The sequence below is a fragment of the Vigna umbellata genome, chromosome 2 (assembly GCF_029865625.1).
Source record: "Vigna umbellata cultivar VRB3 chromosome 2, Vumbellata_1.0, whole genome shotgun sequence".
Taxonomy (NCBI): Eukaryota; Viridiplantae; Streptophyta; class Magnoliopsida; order Fabales; family Fabaceae; genus Vigna; species Vigna umbellata.
Window position 1 is genome coordinate 50,351,569 of NC_142166.1, and position 15,368 is coordinate 50,366,936.

At 31.3% G+C, this 15,368-nt stretch overlaps 2 protein-coding genes and 1 long non-coding RNA gene across 3 annotated transcripts; 2 read left to right on the forward strand and 1 right to left on the reverse strand.

Annotated features, from left to right (window-relative positions):
* The first annotated feature begins 2,376 nt into the window (after positions 1 to 2,376).
* Positions 2,377 to 3,481, forward strand: LOC148204236 (gamma carbonic anhydrase 1, mitochondrial-like). Its single transcript, XM_088108057.1, has 4 exons — positions 2,377 to 2,555; positions 2,732 to 2,875; positions 3,058 to 3,183; positions 3,261 to 3,481. Exons 1-4 carry the CDS (start codon positions 2,378 to 2,380, stop codon positions 3,464 to 3,466), a joined length of 654 nt encoding a protein of 217 aa, XP_087964183.1. The 5' UTR covers position 2,377; the 3' UTR covers positions 3,467 to 3,481.
* Positions 3,482 to 10,590: 7,109 nt separating this feature from the next.
* On the forward strand, positions 10,591 to 12,376 carry LOC148204237 (phenylcoumaran benzylic ether reductase Betv6). The gene is made up of 5 exons (XM_088107348.1): positions 10,591 to 10,840; positions 10,954 to 11,088; positions 11,365 to 11,608; positions 11,701 to 11,904; positions 11,981 to 12,376. Exons 1-5 carry the CDS (start codon positions 10,658 to 10,660, stop codon positions 12,145 to 12,147), a joined length of 933 nt encoding a protein of 310 aa, XP_087963474.1. The 5' UTR covers positions 10,591 to 10,657; the 3' UTR covers positions 12,148 to 12,376.
* Positions 12,377 to 14,118: 1,742 nt separating this feature from the next.
* On the reverse strand, positions 14,119 to 15,022 carry LOC148204238 (uncharacterized). The gene is made up of 2 exons (XR_015784559.1): positions 14,740 to 15,022; positions 14,119 to 14,637 (listed from the first exon to the last, which is right to left on the reverse strand). It is a non-coding gene; the product is annotated as an uncharacterized LOC148204238 (long non-coding RNA).
* Between the last annotated feature and the right edge of the window lie 346 nt (positions 15,023 to 15,368).

Sequence of the window (15,368 nt, forward strand, 5' to 3'; positions counted from 1 at the left end):
ATAGCCCATAGGAAGCAATCTGGTGGTCCTTCTGGAGAAAATCAATTCGCAATGTACCTGTTATGCGAAGCTAGTCATGATGGCGTCAAGCAGACGTCAGACACAAACGAACGTGCTTTTTAAGTCAATAAATTCTAAATATATCAGCGTTTAGATAGTCAGATGGTGAATCAATTAACAGTGTGGAATAATTTGTGATACGAAATTGATGATATTGGTGAAAATAAATTAAACTTGTGAGTGTGATTTGGGCAAAGAAATTGAGTACATGACCATACCCTGTCATTAGAGTAGCAGACAGGGCTCGTTTGTTCTAGTCCTTTTAAGTAAGGCACATGCTCTCAAGCATGAATTCTGGTGACTGTTAGTTACCAAAATTGATACTTTTCTCTTTCAATTATCCAAAATCATGCCAAGGATGCTTGAACAGAAATTGAAAGTGTCATCGATGAGCACACAAGCTTCAGTATTACGCTGTAGTTAGCAAACTTTTACAATTATGTACTGAAAACCGTATTTCTATTTTGGTGAGGGAAGGAACAATTAATTCGGCAAAAAGTGTCACGGTGTGCTCAATTGTGATCAAAGTACAAACATTTGATTCAGAAACAGGATAATAGTTTCTCTAAATGAAACTAACTGCATTAATCGGTGCAAGTACAGAATTTGTTGATTACCCCTTTTAGTTTTATAAAATGCTATTGCTCATGATGGTATGATAGACACTTCCTATCGTTTCATAACTTCATAAACAGAATTTCCCTAACATATAAAATTTTCCAATGGGATTACTTGGTCTTGGGACCAGCCTTTGCGAAAGAACCAAATTATATCAATTTAGAATCATGGTATGAACATATGTAGATATCTACAATGTAACTATGTAATGAATTAATTCTGTTTCTCACCAACTTAAATCGTTCTTCTTCCACAAGGTTTGAGGACACAACAATCTGAGATCCAAAGCCTGCAAAGCAGAACCGAGTAGTTGTTTATCTGATATCTGTTTGCTTGACTTTGAAGTGTATTGTTCTGGGAGAAGAGAGAGTAAGCACATCATGGGTTGTATTGTGTTTAAGAGTACGATTCTGATGTAAGAGTGACACATTGGAGTAACTCTTGCAGTATTGGTAATGGTTCTGGAGCTGGTGCTAATTCCTCTTCAAACTTGGCTGGCTTTGATGCTGTTTCTATGATATAATTTTCTGTGTGCACAATCATTCTTCCTAGTTTCACTCCCTCAGTTATATTTCCTGTAAAATTGACATAGACAGTGAAGAGAATAAAAACTACTTAATTTGTATAATCACTTTTAAGGAGTGAGGAAAAAAAAAGCAGTTACTTAAAGGGTCTTTACCGTTTGATTGGAGGTCTGCCTTTGAATTCTCTGACAAAAGAATGAGTGTGGGAGTGATCATTGTAAGGAAAGCCCAGAAGACGAAAATTGGAACGAGAGTTCTGTCACCCATTTGTTGGGAAAACTAGACGAATTTAATGCAGCTCTTAAGTATGGTTTACAGCAGAAGAAGTTTTGGGTGTGAGGGAGAAGAGGATAGGCGTTGAATACGATGGTTGTGCCTTCATGAAATTAGCTGGCCATGTTTAAACCAAATAGCTATCAGAATAATGGACTAAATGAATAATACAAACTCAATGTGATTGAATTTTTATTATTAGCATATAAACTAAGTCAAGTTTTAACAACTAAACTAGTGATTTGGTTTCGCGGTTGTTGGATGGTTGTTGTTATTATTACAGCAATTGATCTGTCTGGTTATAGAATATATCAGCATCCGTCGTGGCTTGGTACAATTGGCACACCGGTTCTAGCCATCTATCATTGTCCACAAATAAAAATCTAAGATACAAAGAAAATTTTATAAAAGTGGGAATTTTTATAATACCATAAAGCTTGTAAAATAAAATAAAATGTAAATGGTTTAAATTCATATATTATGATAGAATCCATTTAAAATAAGATTCATGTTGTAAGAGTTTCTAAGTGGTAGATGTTATACTTCTTTTTCACATACATTATTTTAGACAAATTTTATGTATGGGTGTAACTACTTGCTGAGTACTAAGTTGTCGCCGCCACCTTCCTCAAAAGAAATTTTGGCAGCTTACAAAGTGATATTCTTTGTTTTGTCATAGGTGGCAATGTGGCTTCTCTGGCCAAAACTGAATATTTTTTTCAATCATTATCTTTCTAATTCTCAAGCCTGCAATAGTAGAAATTGTTTATGTAGAGACAGGAAGTAGGAATCAAAATTTTCACACCCAACTCAACAAGCTGAAAAAGCCCAACCCAGTTAGTTATGGGCCAGGCCCATTTTGTTATAGTGATGGAAACCCCAAAATGCCCTCTCCATGAAACATGGATACTCTACTCTTCCATTTTGGTTGGGAGTGGAAGCGTAAGCAGCGAGCAGTAGTGGAAATGGGAACCCTTGGGAGAGCGATCTACAGCGTTGGTTTCTGGATTCGCGAGACTGGACAGGCCATTGATCGTCTCGGTTCCCGCCTTCAGGGCGGTTACTTTTTCCAAGAGCAGCGTTTGTCTCTTTCCCCTTTTCTTTTTCTTCTTTCCCATGCCCTAATTTCTGCCATATTATAATCACGTTACATTCTATGATCACTTTTCATGATTCCAGACTTATTTTCTTCTTTTCCACTTAGATTCGACCAGGCAGTGACTTAGCCAATTAATTGTATTCTCTGTCGTGATCAGTGTCTAGGCATCGAACTCTGATGAACATATTTGATAAGGCTCCTGTTGTTGATAAGGATGTATTTGTTGCGCCAAGTGCCTCCGTCATTGGAGACGTTCATGTTGGAAGAGGATCATCCATTTGGTATGGATGTGTCTTGAGAGGTAAGCTATCCCATTGGATAATTCATGTGTCCCAACATTTCGTGGATATTCTTTTCTTCTCTGTCATTTCTGAACAGATTTCGTGTTCTGTGATCTTTTAATGTAAATTCAACGTGACATGTTTTGCTTTTTATTCGCTGTTGATATGTGTTAATCGTGTGCCAAATTTATTTTATGAATAGGTGATGTTAACAGCATCAGAGTTGGAAGTGGAACTAACATACAGGATAACTCTCTGGTGCATGTTGCAAAGTCAAATTTAAGTGGGAAGGTCTTGCCTACAGTTATTGGGGACAATGTCACTGTGGGTGAGGAACATTTTTGTAACGATAAAGAATGGTGCAGTGTTCCGTTCTTAATGGGAATTGATGTTTTTACTGAACAGGTCATAGTGCTGTTTTACATGGTTGTACTGTTGAGGACGAGGCTTTTGTTGGTATGGGTGCCGTATTACTTGATGGAGTAGTTGTTGAGAAAAATGCCATGGTTGCTGCTGGAGCCCTTGTGAGGCAGAATACAAGGATACCTTCTGGGGAGGTATGTCTGTGCGTGTTTACTTTTTGCTACACCCATTCAAAAATAGAGTATTAGGTTAGGCTTTTGGTCATGTTAGACTAATTCTTTTTGGGGATTGATTCCATTGTTGAGTTAGTAGACTGTACCACCGGTCTGGGGCAAGGAGGACCAATTACAATTTGGTGTTTATTTATTTATCATCGTGTTAGATTTTTTTTTTGGAGTTTCTGGGGATTGAGTTGAATTTCTAAGCACTGTCATGTAGGAAATGTTACTTTATCAGCTGATAGAAATCATCTTTGGTATGATTTGAGTTGTTATTTTTTTAAAGTCAACATACTTACCATATATGATTTATGACGGGATGACAATGTAAAAATCTTATCAGTGTATGTGTTATTTACTCTCTTATTTTTTTCTTTTTAATTTAATCCACATGTTCTGTGATATATAACTTATAAGTATCTAAATGGTCAAAATCAGCATATGTACTACTATTTACTCTATTTTTTTAAGTTTTTTAGTTTTCTTTTTAATTTAATCCATATATTCTGTGATATAAGTAAATTGCAATGATCATAGAGTTTGTCTATTTATCTGCATAGTCTCTATCTATTCATCTAGTCTAGACATTATTTCCAACGCCAAACCGTTTGTAACACTCCTTTTAACTTGGATAGAACCTTGTCTCAATATCTGCTTCTTACTTTTCCAAGAGACATTATTTCAACTGGTAGATATACATACCTTGTAGTAGAAGAATATCCTATCAAATGGAGACTCTACCCATTCTGCATCACAATACTCAGCAATGTGGGTGCTTCATTTATTTCATACAATATTCCTTGTCCTAGAGCCTAGAATATTCTAGAAAAATGCATTTGATGGGTACAATAGAATAAGGAACTTCATCATCGAGAGATGCAGAAAGCATAAGGTTTATTAGATTTCATGANTATGCATTTGGCTCATCTTAGAAAATATGACTATCAGGTAAGAGATATGCGTTAGTGATGAAGATTCAGCTCATATTCAAAAATATGATTGTCGGGTAAGAGATATGACTGTTAGTAAGGAAGAATTGTGTTGCCTCGTTAAACATGTTATTAAATTGATGCCGAATACGAAATGTCGACTGTCCTTTGCTATTTGATGGTGTCAAATCTAACTATTGTTCGAGAATTTCTATATATAGCGGCCAAGTGATCCTCGTGAAATTTCATCTCCAATATATCATGATATAGTATGGTCTATTTAATTAGCATTTAATTAAAATTATTACCTATGTCAAATTTTCATTGGTCCACGTGGAAGGATACTTGTTCATATCATATCCAATAGTCTCACATCGTTCGGGAGTCGAGCCTAAAACAATTTAAATATTCCTTCTTCATTCTACCTTTCGAGACATCTTTCAAAGACAAAAACATGACAAACAAGGCTCTAAAGAGACAATACCTCAAATGTATAGTGATTGACCCTAACGATGTCACTCAGTAGATTTGGGAAAGATGCCCAATCATTCCTCTTAGACTTTAACTGGGAAGCTTATGTTCTTACCACACCCTATAATCTTAATGAACTTGAGAACAAAACAATACTAAAGAGTGATATTATGTTAACACCATAAAAAACAAAATAGATACATTATAGTCCAAAATTTATAACAATATATTTTTTAATTTTAAATTTTGATATACATAATTATTATTATTATTAAAATGAATGTCAACTAGTTGTAAAAGGGTGTCAAATATTGTTTTTCTAAATACAAAATAAATAAAAATCTATTAAACCATACATGGACACGTGCAATAATTTCCACAATTACAATTTTCATGTTCTAGACTTTAGCTAAAGTTACGTTGAGTTTTGTTACTGTGAGAAATTACAAACAATAGTAAACTTAATGGTCTCTTATATACTATTTTCATTGACGGTAATGTGATTATAGTTGAATAACGAGTTCTTGTACGTAACAGAGATAAAACTTATATTATGTGAACACAATGATGTGAATATTTAGCGAGAATAAAATATATTAATGGACCTACCCGTTAGTCGAAGTAGGGTCTCTCTTTTTCTCATTAGAGGGTCCAAATTTTGTGGAGGCATTTTCTGATTTGATGAAGTTCTTGAGGTCAAAATTTGTGATAGGGTAGTGGAGTCCTTGTTAGAAAGCACAGGGCAAACTGGTCGATAACTTGGTGATTTTATATACAGGTGCATTTCAGACAGTGTAAGTTGGAATGTATTTTTCTATTTAAAAATGTTTTTTTCGATTATACACTCTAAGATATAATTTTTTTTAATTGCATTTCAGATTTTGTAATTAGAAAAAGTATTTTCTAAGTTGAAAATGTGTTTTGAATTACATTTTTTAGAATGTATTTTAAAAATACCATTCAGAATAAGTGTTTGAGAAGCTTTTTTTCCTTCCTCGCTTCTACTTTTTTCTTTTCTTTTTTTATTTCTTTTTTCTTTCTTTTTTCCTGTTAAAAATAATTTTAATATGAATTTAAATTTCATATTAATATAAATAATAAGATTAAATATTATATAAAGAATATTAATAAATTCAATGTTTCAAAGTTAGAAGTGACTTGAATCTTATATCATATAATTTCGCTTAAAGGAAGAGAAAAAATCATATTCCGAGGACTGGGAGAAGAAGTAGAAATGCATACAGTAGAGGGATAGATAGTGGAATAAAAAATTTATGAGGGTGCATAGAGGTGCAGGAAGAAGTCACTTAGATCTGGTTGACTATATTACAGTAAGTTGTTAATATGGTGTTTGGATTAGATGCATTTAAAAGAAAATTTGTATCTAATCTAATTTTTTAATTTATCATTTAATTGGTTTTGCCAAATTTTGATGTGTCTGTTTTAAGATGATATGTTTTTTCTTTAAATTTTTGTCACAATTTTAGTTTTTGAGTAAATAATAAATAAATGATAAAGTACATAATAAATATAAAATAACATATTTAAATTATGTATTATTATATAACTAATAATAATGCAAGATCAAATATATATATATATATATATATATATATATATATAATAAAAAGTTATAATTATAGTTATTTATCTACACTTTTATATAAAAGAATTTTCTTTTTGACATTCACAGTTATTTTTTAATTTTATCCTTTAAATATTTTTTTTATAAATCAAAATAATTATTATATTAAATTTATTTTTTAATGACTATTTTTCTAAAATTTAATCATTTTTTATTTAATTATTTTTTAAATTTAATCATTTTTTAATTATAAAATTACCTACAAACTAAATAAAAATTATTTACAGTAAAACTACAAAATTTATTTTAATTTTATAAATATAATAATAATAATAAATGATTTTATTCTTTTTTATTATCACAAAAGTATGACATTACATAAGCACGTGTTTTCACTAATGCATCTTCATTGAAATATTTAGTAACAAATTTGTTTAATCAAACTTTTTTCTTTTAACAGTTGTATGATAAATTCACAAAAATGCAAAAATAAGTAAAATACAATAGTGTCTAGTTATAAATTTATGAATAATAAAAAAAAGAAAATATATATATATATATATATATATATATATATATATATATATATAAGTTTAAATTATATTGAATTAAATAAATTTCAAAATCAAATTTGTATCGTAGGATATTTTTGGTCAACCATATCATAGACAATCAACAAGTTTGAATAGTCACTAAATAGGTTGTCCGACCATAAACCAATTTAGATAGTTAATAAGTGGTTTAGAGTTAAGCCATTAAGCTGATCAATCACCAAACACATATTGACATACCAACCTTATTGGCCATCCCACATCCTGGAATATAGCTACCTAGTATGAATTCACCAACCAAACCGGTTGGTCATTCAGGAGCTTGAGTAGTCAAGTACCAACTTAGGACATTAAACTTGGCCAACTATCAAACAAGTTGGACACCCATTCACATGCTCGAATAAGTCGACCTTGAATTGAACTTATCGACATAAATATAACATAATAAATTAAAATCAAAACTTATTAACTTAATATAAAAGTAGAATTGTCACAATAAGTAAATAATAAAAAGTCATACCACAAAACCTATAAATAAATATTTAAAATGAGAAAATAGATTGCATGTATTAAATGCTGCATTAATTATTATTTATTAAACGTTAAATTGATTTTGACATTCAAATACTTACAAAAATGTTCAATTAATTTGCATATGCAATAAACTATTTATGAGACAACATTTAGACCTTAAACAACATATGATATTCTTAATTAATACACTTTTGACGGGAAATCTGACGATTATTTAACAACAAAACTCTTATTAGATATTTGTGACTCTTTGACTCAATATATAAGTTTAATGAAACCTATAGGGAGACAAAATATAAAAGTTATTTAAGAACTTTCTCATCATCTGGTCGTGATATCAATTGCACAATGTATAAAAAAGGTTCTTCAAAGACAGAACATAATAAAATTATATTATCCTAATTAATTTAATGTTATCGAATTGTATAACAAATAGATATTTTTATGATAAATTAGAATTATAATTAAATTATAATTTTTGTATAAATTTTAAGTATTTTTAATTAATTTTTATTAATATTATTTATTTATTAATTATTTTATTTTTATTTTTATTTTTAAGAAAGTATCTCCTATTTATTTTTTTCTATTAAATAAGTGATATAATTATTATTTTATTCTACAATCTTACTTAATCATTCTAACTATGACATTTTGTGGTTTGATTGACTACACACAGTACGACTTCACTACAAACCATAAAAATTATAGTGGAGCGATAAGTAAATTATCAATATAACAGCTACATCACTCAATAAATAAAAAATTAAGCAGTAAAATTTGATTAAAAAATTCAAAATTTTGAATACTTAATATTTAAAAAAAATTAAAAGATATTTAAATTTATAAGATAATTAACCTTTAATTAATACTCAATGGTAATTTTTATTCTACATTTTAAAATATATTATCATTATTATTAAATATACAATAAGAAATATTATAATTCTCTATTTTTTTAATAATCTAAATAATTTTTTTCACCTATTTTTTTTAAATGATATATCATGGCCAGTTATTGTGTCACATTCTTATCCTTATGTAAACACGTTTTCCTTTGATCCTTAAACCGTCCACATACATTGAATCCGAGAAACCTGTTTTCCTTCTAGAAGATACTGGACCCTCCAAGAAACAAACTCCTATTGGAAGTTGAAACCAAAGTTAACCACTGAAAATTAAATATTTTCAAAATATGGTTGTTTAGACTTTTGAAAGGTATTTAAATTCCGAATCATTCTTATCTTCATTTTATTTTTTTAGAATACTCCTTTATCATCAATTTGCAAGAAATTCAATTATTGTCATTTATCTTAAATAATTCATGTGATTTGTTTGCTTTAATTATTATTTAAAATAGAATATATCATATAAAGATGAAATTGGTGGTTTATTCACATGAAAATAAAAGGTTGAAGTAGTTCTTTAGATTATTACCAAAAGAAACCATGTACTTACATGTATAAATTAAATCAAATGACTTCATAACATGGTTTGAAGAGAATCGTTTGGTGGTTCAAACAATTTAAAATCTTTATAAAATTATTTTATTTAGTTCGATTCTCTATTTTATATTCATGTGCAATTCATTTAAAGACTAAACTGTTTAAGAAAACCTTTGTGTTTGAGTTTTGTATATCTCTAATTTAAAACCCTTTGTTTTATTAACTTTTATATTTAAAATATGTAAAATTTAAATTAGATATTTAAACTTTTAGTTTAACATAGAAATAGCTAGAATCATTTTCAAATTATCCTGTAATATTTTAACCTCTTCAGTTCTCTTACCAAGTCCTGCACCCTATTAAATTTCTTTGAACTAAAATATTGAAATTGTTAGTCAATGAAGACTTGGAATAACCCTCTCCTGCAAGCTGTCAAACATTGTCTTTTCTTGCGGGTTGGTTGCTGTGTACCATTTTCAATTTAACTTAACTTTTATTTTTGTTATTTTGAAGATACTGTTGATGTATTTGTTAGGTATATTTACACAGAAACTCATTAATATATATTATAAAAGTATATACTTTTTTTCTGCATTATAACACAGTGTATATATTATATTATATTCGTAGAGTGTTAAGGCCGAAATTTATGAATATTGAAATGAATAGTGGCATTCCACCAACTCCAAGTGAGGACTAAAACTCACCAACTTCTTTTGCTTTGAAATTAAGATTTCAAGGATGATCACCACTGGAGAATGAAAACCAAAACTAGTTTAGTCATCATTTTAGCTCAATGAAAAAGATACCCTAATTGTTATTAAGATGGGAGACAGATATAGGAAAAATTATAGATGTCAATAAATTCAAGAATAATTTTTACATTAAATTACTCGCTTTAGTATTTTTCCTCATGGGAGGACTTTTTTTTGTTAAATTTTATCATTTTTATTCTTAATACAATCAAATAAGAAAAAAAGTATATGTATATCTTTTAATTTTTTATACTCTTCCAATACTTAATAAAAACATAATGCTTTTATTTTTCTAATTGATTCATTATATATTATTCTATAATTTAAAGAAAAAAATATTATTTTATTGGCGTTGAAGGGTTGTTATGTGCGGAGTAACATCACCTATGATAATATTTTTCTCATATTCTTTCCCATTAACTCGATACCTTCATTTAAAAGTAAGAAAAGTATGCATAATATTAAGTTCCATTGACTTGTTATTTACTAAAATAAATATAAAAGACTAGTATAATCTAAAACGAATTTGACATCCTACTCACTCCATGTGCAGCGTGTTTGAACAGTTTTTCTCCCCAACTTCAGATTTTTAACCAGTGGTCAAGCATAAAAGTAATTATATTTAACTTTAGAAAGAGAAAAAAATTAAAATCAAAATATTTTATTTTACGGGGACCAGGTTGATTTTTATTTTTGAAAAAATAGTTATTTTTATGAACTGAAAAATCATAATTTATATTTTATTATGAAAATGCTTGACTTTTTCATGGGTAGACCCCCAAAGCCGTGGAAAAAGTGATTTTTGGAAGTATGACTGTATTGGAAAGAGAGGGTAACAAGGTAATTTTTAGGGTGCTGGTTTGCTATTAAACAAGGGTGAGGGAGCACAAGGCATACTGCAAAACAGAGTAGAAAGTAAAGGTGTAGAGTGAGCTTTAGAAGTGGTTGAAAATGGCTGAGAAAAGCAAGATTCTGATCATCGGAGGCACCGGCTACATCGGTAAACATATTGTGGAAGCAAGCGCAAAGGCTGGGCATCCAACTTTTGCTCTGGTGAGGGAATCAACCGTCTCTGACCCCGCCAAGGCTGAACTCATCAACCATTTTAAGGCTTTGGGTGTTAATCTGGTCCATGTAAGACATCATCTTTCATTCTCCGTTTAACTTCACTTGTGTGCAGGTGGATGCTCATGAAGAGCGAGTATAATATTTGATTAGTTAACCACCGTTTGATTTGACAATGGCAGGGGGATCTGTATGATCATGAAACCTTGCTGAAAGCCGTAAAGCAGGTAGATGTGGTCATTTCCACCGTGGGTCACTTGCAACTTGCCGATCAGGTCAAGATCATCGCTGCCATTAAGGAGGCTGGCAACATTAAGGTTTTTTTCTCCTCACTCCAATCCTCTAGATCCTGTTTGTTTATTTGGACTTTGATTCGAATATACGTTCCTGTAGAATTTCATCCTTAGCATATGAATCTTTCATGTTATAATTAACAAACTTTTAATAAGCGTATTAGGAAGATAAAACCAGAGTAGGAAAATATCTCGCTAATTTGTTTAACAAAAATAGAATGAATTACTGGTGAATCATGTAGAGTAGTTTTGAAGGTTGATTTTTGTTAACCGAGTGTGTTATGATTTTTGAATTGGCAGAGGTTTTTCCCTTCTGAATTCGGGAACGACGTGGATCGTGTGCATGCAGTGGAGCCAGCAAAATCTGCGTTCGAAGTCAAAGTCCAAATTCGGCGTGCCGTTGAAGCAGAAGGAATCCCCCATACGTTCGTTGCCAGCAACTACTTTGCCGGCTACTTTCTGCCAACGTTAGCTCAACCAGGAGTCTTCGCTCCACCTCCACCTAAAGACAAAGTCATTATCTTCGGCGATGGAAATCCTAAAGGTAACTCATGTAAATAAATTCTAGTACGACCAGCACATATCGAATGTCATTAGTTGTTAATTAACGTGTACGTTTTTCTTGAACACTTGCAGCTATTTTCAACAAGGAAGAGGACATTGGAACCTACACCATCAGAGCCGTGGATGACCCTAGGACGTTGAACAAGATTCTCTACCTCAGGCCCGCTCAGAACATTTACTCATTCAACGAGCTTGTGGCCTTGTGGGAGAAGAAGATTGGGAAGACCCTCGAAAAGGTTTATGTGCCAGAGGAGAAGCTTCTCAAGGACATTGAAGGTATGTTAAATATAAATGCGCAAAATTTGAACCTTGATCTATGGTATTCATTTACTGATATCCCCTTTTGTTGCAGAGTCTCCTATTCCAATCAATGTGATATTATCAATCAACCACTCTGTGTTCGTGAAGGGTGACCACACCAACTTTGAGATCGAGCCCTCTTTTGGGGTTGAGGCTTCTGAGTTGTACCCCGATGTCAAGTACACCACCGTGGAAGAATTCCTTAGTCAGTTCGCTTGAGAATTAAAACAAGAAAGATGCACTTAGTTGTTGATTTGGCCTCTGCTACTTGTTGCTGCTATTTTGCTTTGTAAAACTGTTGATTAATGTTTTACCATGTATTATCCCCTGATCTAAAAAGAGGGAAGAGAGTGCAAGATTGGGTTTTATGTCAAATGCTTTTTCATACTTTTCAATAACTACTTCAGTAGCTCAAAAATAATAAATACTTACGACATGCATGCGCTAACTACCGTCTTTCTGCCTCTCTGCTTTTGCTCTTTCTGGTGGCTAACAGTAACAGTAGGATAGTGCAAAACTAATATAGATTAGTGAAATTTCTCGTGTAAGATTATAAAAATATCGTTATTAAGAGAGAAAATTTTCAATATCTCTCTTGATATGAGAAAAAGAATTTTACTCTCTTTGTAATACAAATAACTCACCTGCAAAATAGAAGAAACATTTTTGAGAATTTTCAGATATTCTCTCATGGATGCAATGTTAAAACTAATCAAATGCCTTGCTGTTTATGGTCAAAAGTTTTGATTCTGTTTTATGTAACAAAACTAATTTTATTATCATACAGCAAAACGACAAATTACATCCATTTAATACGGTCAAATAATAATATTTTGATTATAATTATATTATTTTTTATTTAAAATCATAATATATAATTATATTATTAAAAGTAGTGTCAATGAATAGCTTTTATAATCCGTGTCAAACTAACTTTTTCTTTCATTATTTCACACTATCACAATTTCTTATTTTAAAACTATTTTTGTGAATATCACTTTATTCGTTGATAGCTTTTCTTGCATGTTATAAGTGAGCATGATAACATATAAAAACCGAGAGTCGTGTCTGTTAAACATAAATTTAATTTATTTCTGTAAAGCAAAGGCTGTATTTTTTAAAGATTTATTTTTCTTTTTTCCCAATAGACCTATAAGGAACAGCAATAGTTTCATGTTTTTTTTTTAAATTAATTTGAATATTATAAAATCCTTTTATAATATTTTCTATGGTAAGTATTAAAATTAGAAATATACATAAAAAGATATCAGTATTACTCTACTTAATGTTGAATTTAATTCAGTCGCGAAATCTAAATGAAAATCTCCTGGTTGCGTTGCTAAAGTGAATAGGTTCATTCAATGAATCATCAGTGTGGCAGATATCACTCATAAATTGCAAATCGAATGTAGTTTTTGTCAGTTCATTGTTAATGCACCAATCACTCATAAATTCCCATAGCCCATAGGAAGCAATCTGGTGGTCCTTCTGGAGAAAATCAATTCGCAATGTACCTGTTATGCGAAGCTAGTCATGATGGCGTCAAGCAGACGTCAGACACAAACGAACGTGCTTTTTAAGTCAATAAATTCTAAATATATCAGCGTTTAGATAGTCAGATGGTGAATCAATTAACAGTGTGGAATAATTTGTGATACGAAATTGATGATATTGGTGAAAATAAATTAAACTTGTGAGTGTGATTTGGGCAAAGAAATTGAGTACATGACCATACCCTGTCATTAGAGTAGCAGACAGGGCTCGTTTGTTCTAGTCCTTTTAAGTAAGACATGCTCTCAAGCATGAATTCTGGTGACTGTTAGTTACCAAAATTGATACTTTTCTCTTTCAATTATCCAAAATCATGCCAAGGATGCTTGAACAGAAATTGAAAGTGTCATCGATGAGCACACAAGCTTCAGTATTACGCTGTAGTTAGCAAACTTTTACAATTATGTACTGAAAACCGTATTTCTATTTTGGTGAGGGAAGGAACAATTAATTCGGCAAAAAGTGTCACGGTGTGCTCAATTGTGATCAAAGTACAAACATTTGATTCAGAAACAGGATAATAGTTTCTCTAAATGAAACTAACTGCATTAATCGGTGCAAGTACAGAATTTGTTGATTACCCCTTTTAGTTTTATAAAATGCTATTGCTCATGATGGTATGATAGACACTTCCTATCGTTTCATAACTTCATAAACAGAATTTCCCTAACATATAAAATTTTCCAATGGGATTACTTGGTCTTGGGACCAGCCTTTGCGAAAGAACCAAATTATATCAATTTAGAATCATGGTATGAACATATGTAGATATCTACAATGTAACTATGTAATGAATTAATTCTGTTTCTCACCAACTTAAATCGTTCTTCTTCCACAAGGTTTGAGGACACAACAATCTGAGATCCAAAGCCTGCAAAGCAGAACCGAGTAGTTGTTTATCTGATATCTGTTTGCTTGACTTTGAAGTGTATTGTTCTGGGAGAAGAGAGAGTAAGCACATCATGGGTTGTATTGTGTTTAAGAGTACGATTCTGATGTAAGAGTGACACATTGGAGTAACTCTTGCAGTAGTTGGTAATGGTTCTGGAGCTGGTGCTAATTCCTCTTCAAACTTGGCTGGCTTTGATGCTGTTTCTATGATATAATTTTCTGTGTGCACAATCATTCTTCCTAGTTTCACTCCCTCAGTTATATTTCCTGTAAAATTGACATAGACAGTGAAGAGAATAAAAACTACTTAATTTGTAATCACTTTTAAGGAGTGAGGAAAAAAAAAGCAGTTACTTAAAGGGTCTTTACCGTTTGATTGGAGGTCTGCCTTTGAATTCTCTGACAAAAGAATGAGTGTGGGAGTGATCATTGTAAGGAAAGCCCAGAAGACGAAAATTGGAACGAGAGTTCTGTCACCCATTTGTTGGGAAAACTAGACGAATTTAATGCAGCTCTTAAGTATGGTTTACAGCAGAAGAAGTTTTGGGTGTGAGGGAGAAGAGGATAGGCGTTGAATACGATGGTTGTGCCTTCATGAAATTAGCTGGCCATGTTTAAACCAAATAGCTATCAGAATAATGGACTAAATGAATAATACAAACTCAATGTGATTGAATTTTTATTATTAGCATATAAACTAAGTCAAGTTTTAACAACTAAACTAGTGATTTGGTTTCGCGGTTGTTGGATGGTTGTTGTTATTATTACAGCAATTGATCTGTCTGGTTATAGAATATATCAGCATCCGTCGTGGCTTGGTACAATTGGCACACCGGTTCTAGCCATCTATCATTGTCCACAAATAAAAATCTAAGATACAAAGAAAATTTTATAAAAGTGGGAATTTTTATAATACCATAAAGCTTGTAAAATAAAATAAAATGTAAATGGTTTAAATTCATATATTATGATAGAATCCATTTAAAATAAGATTCATG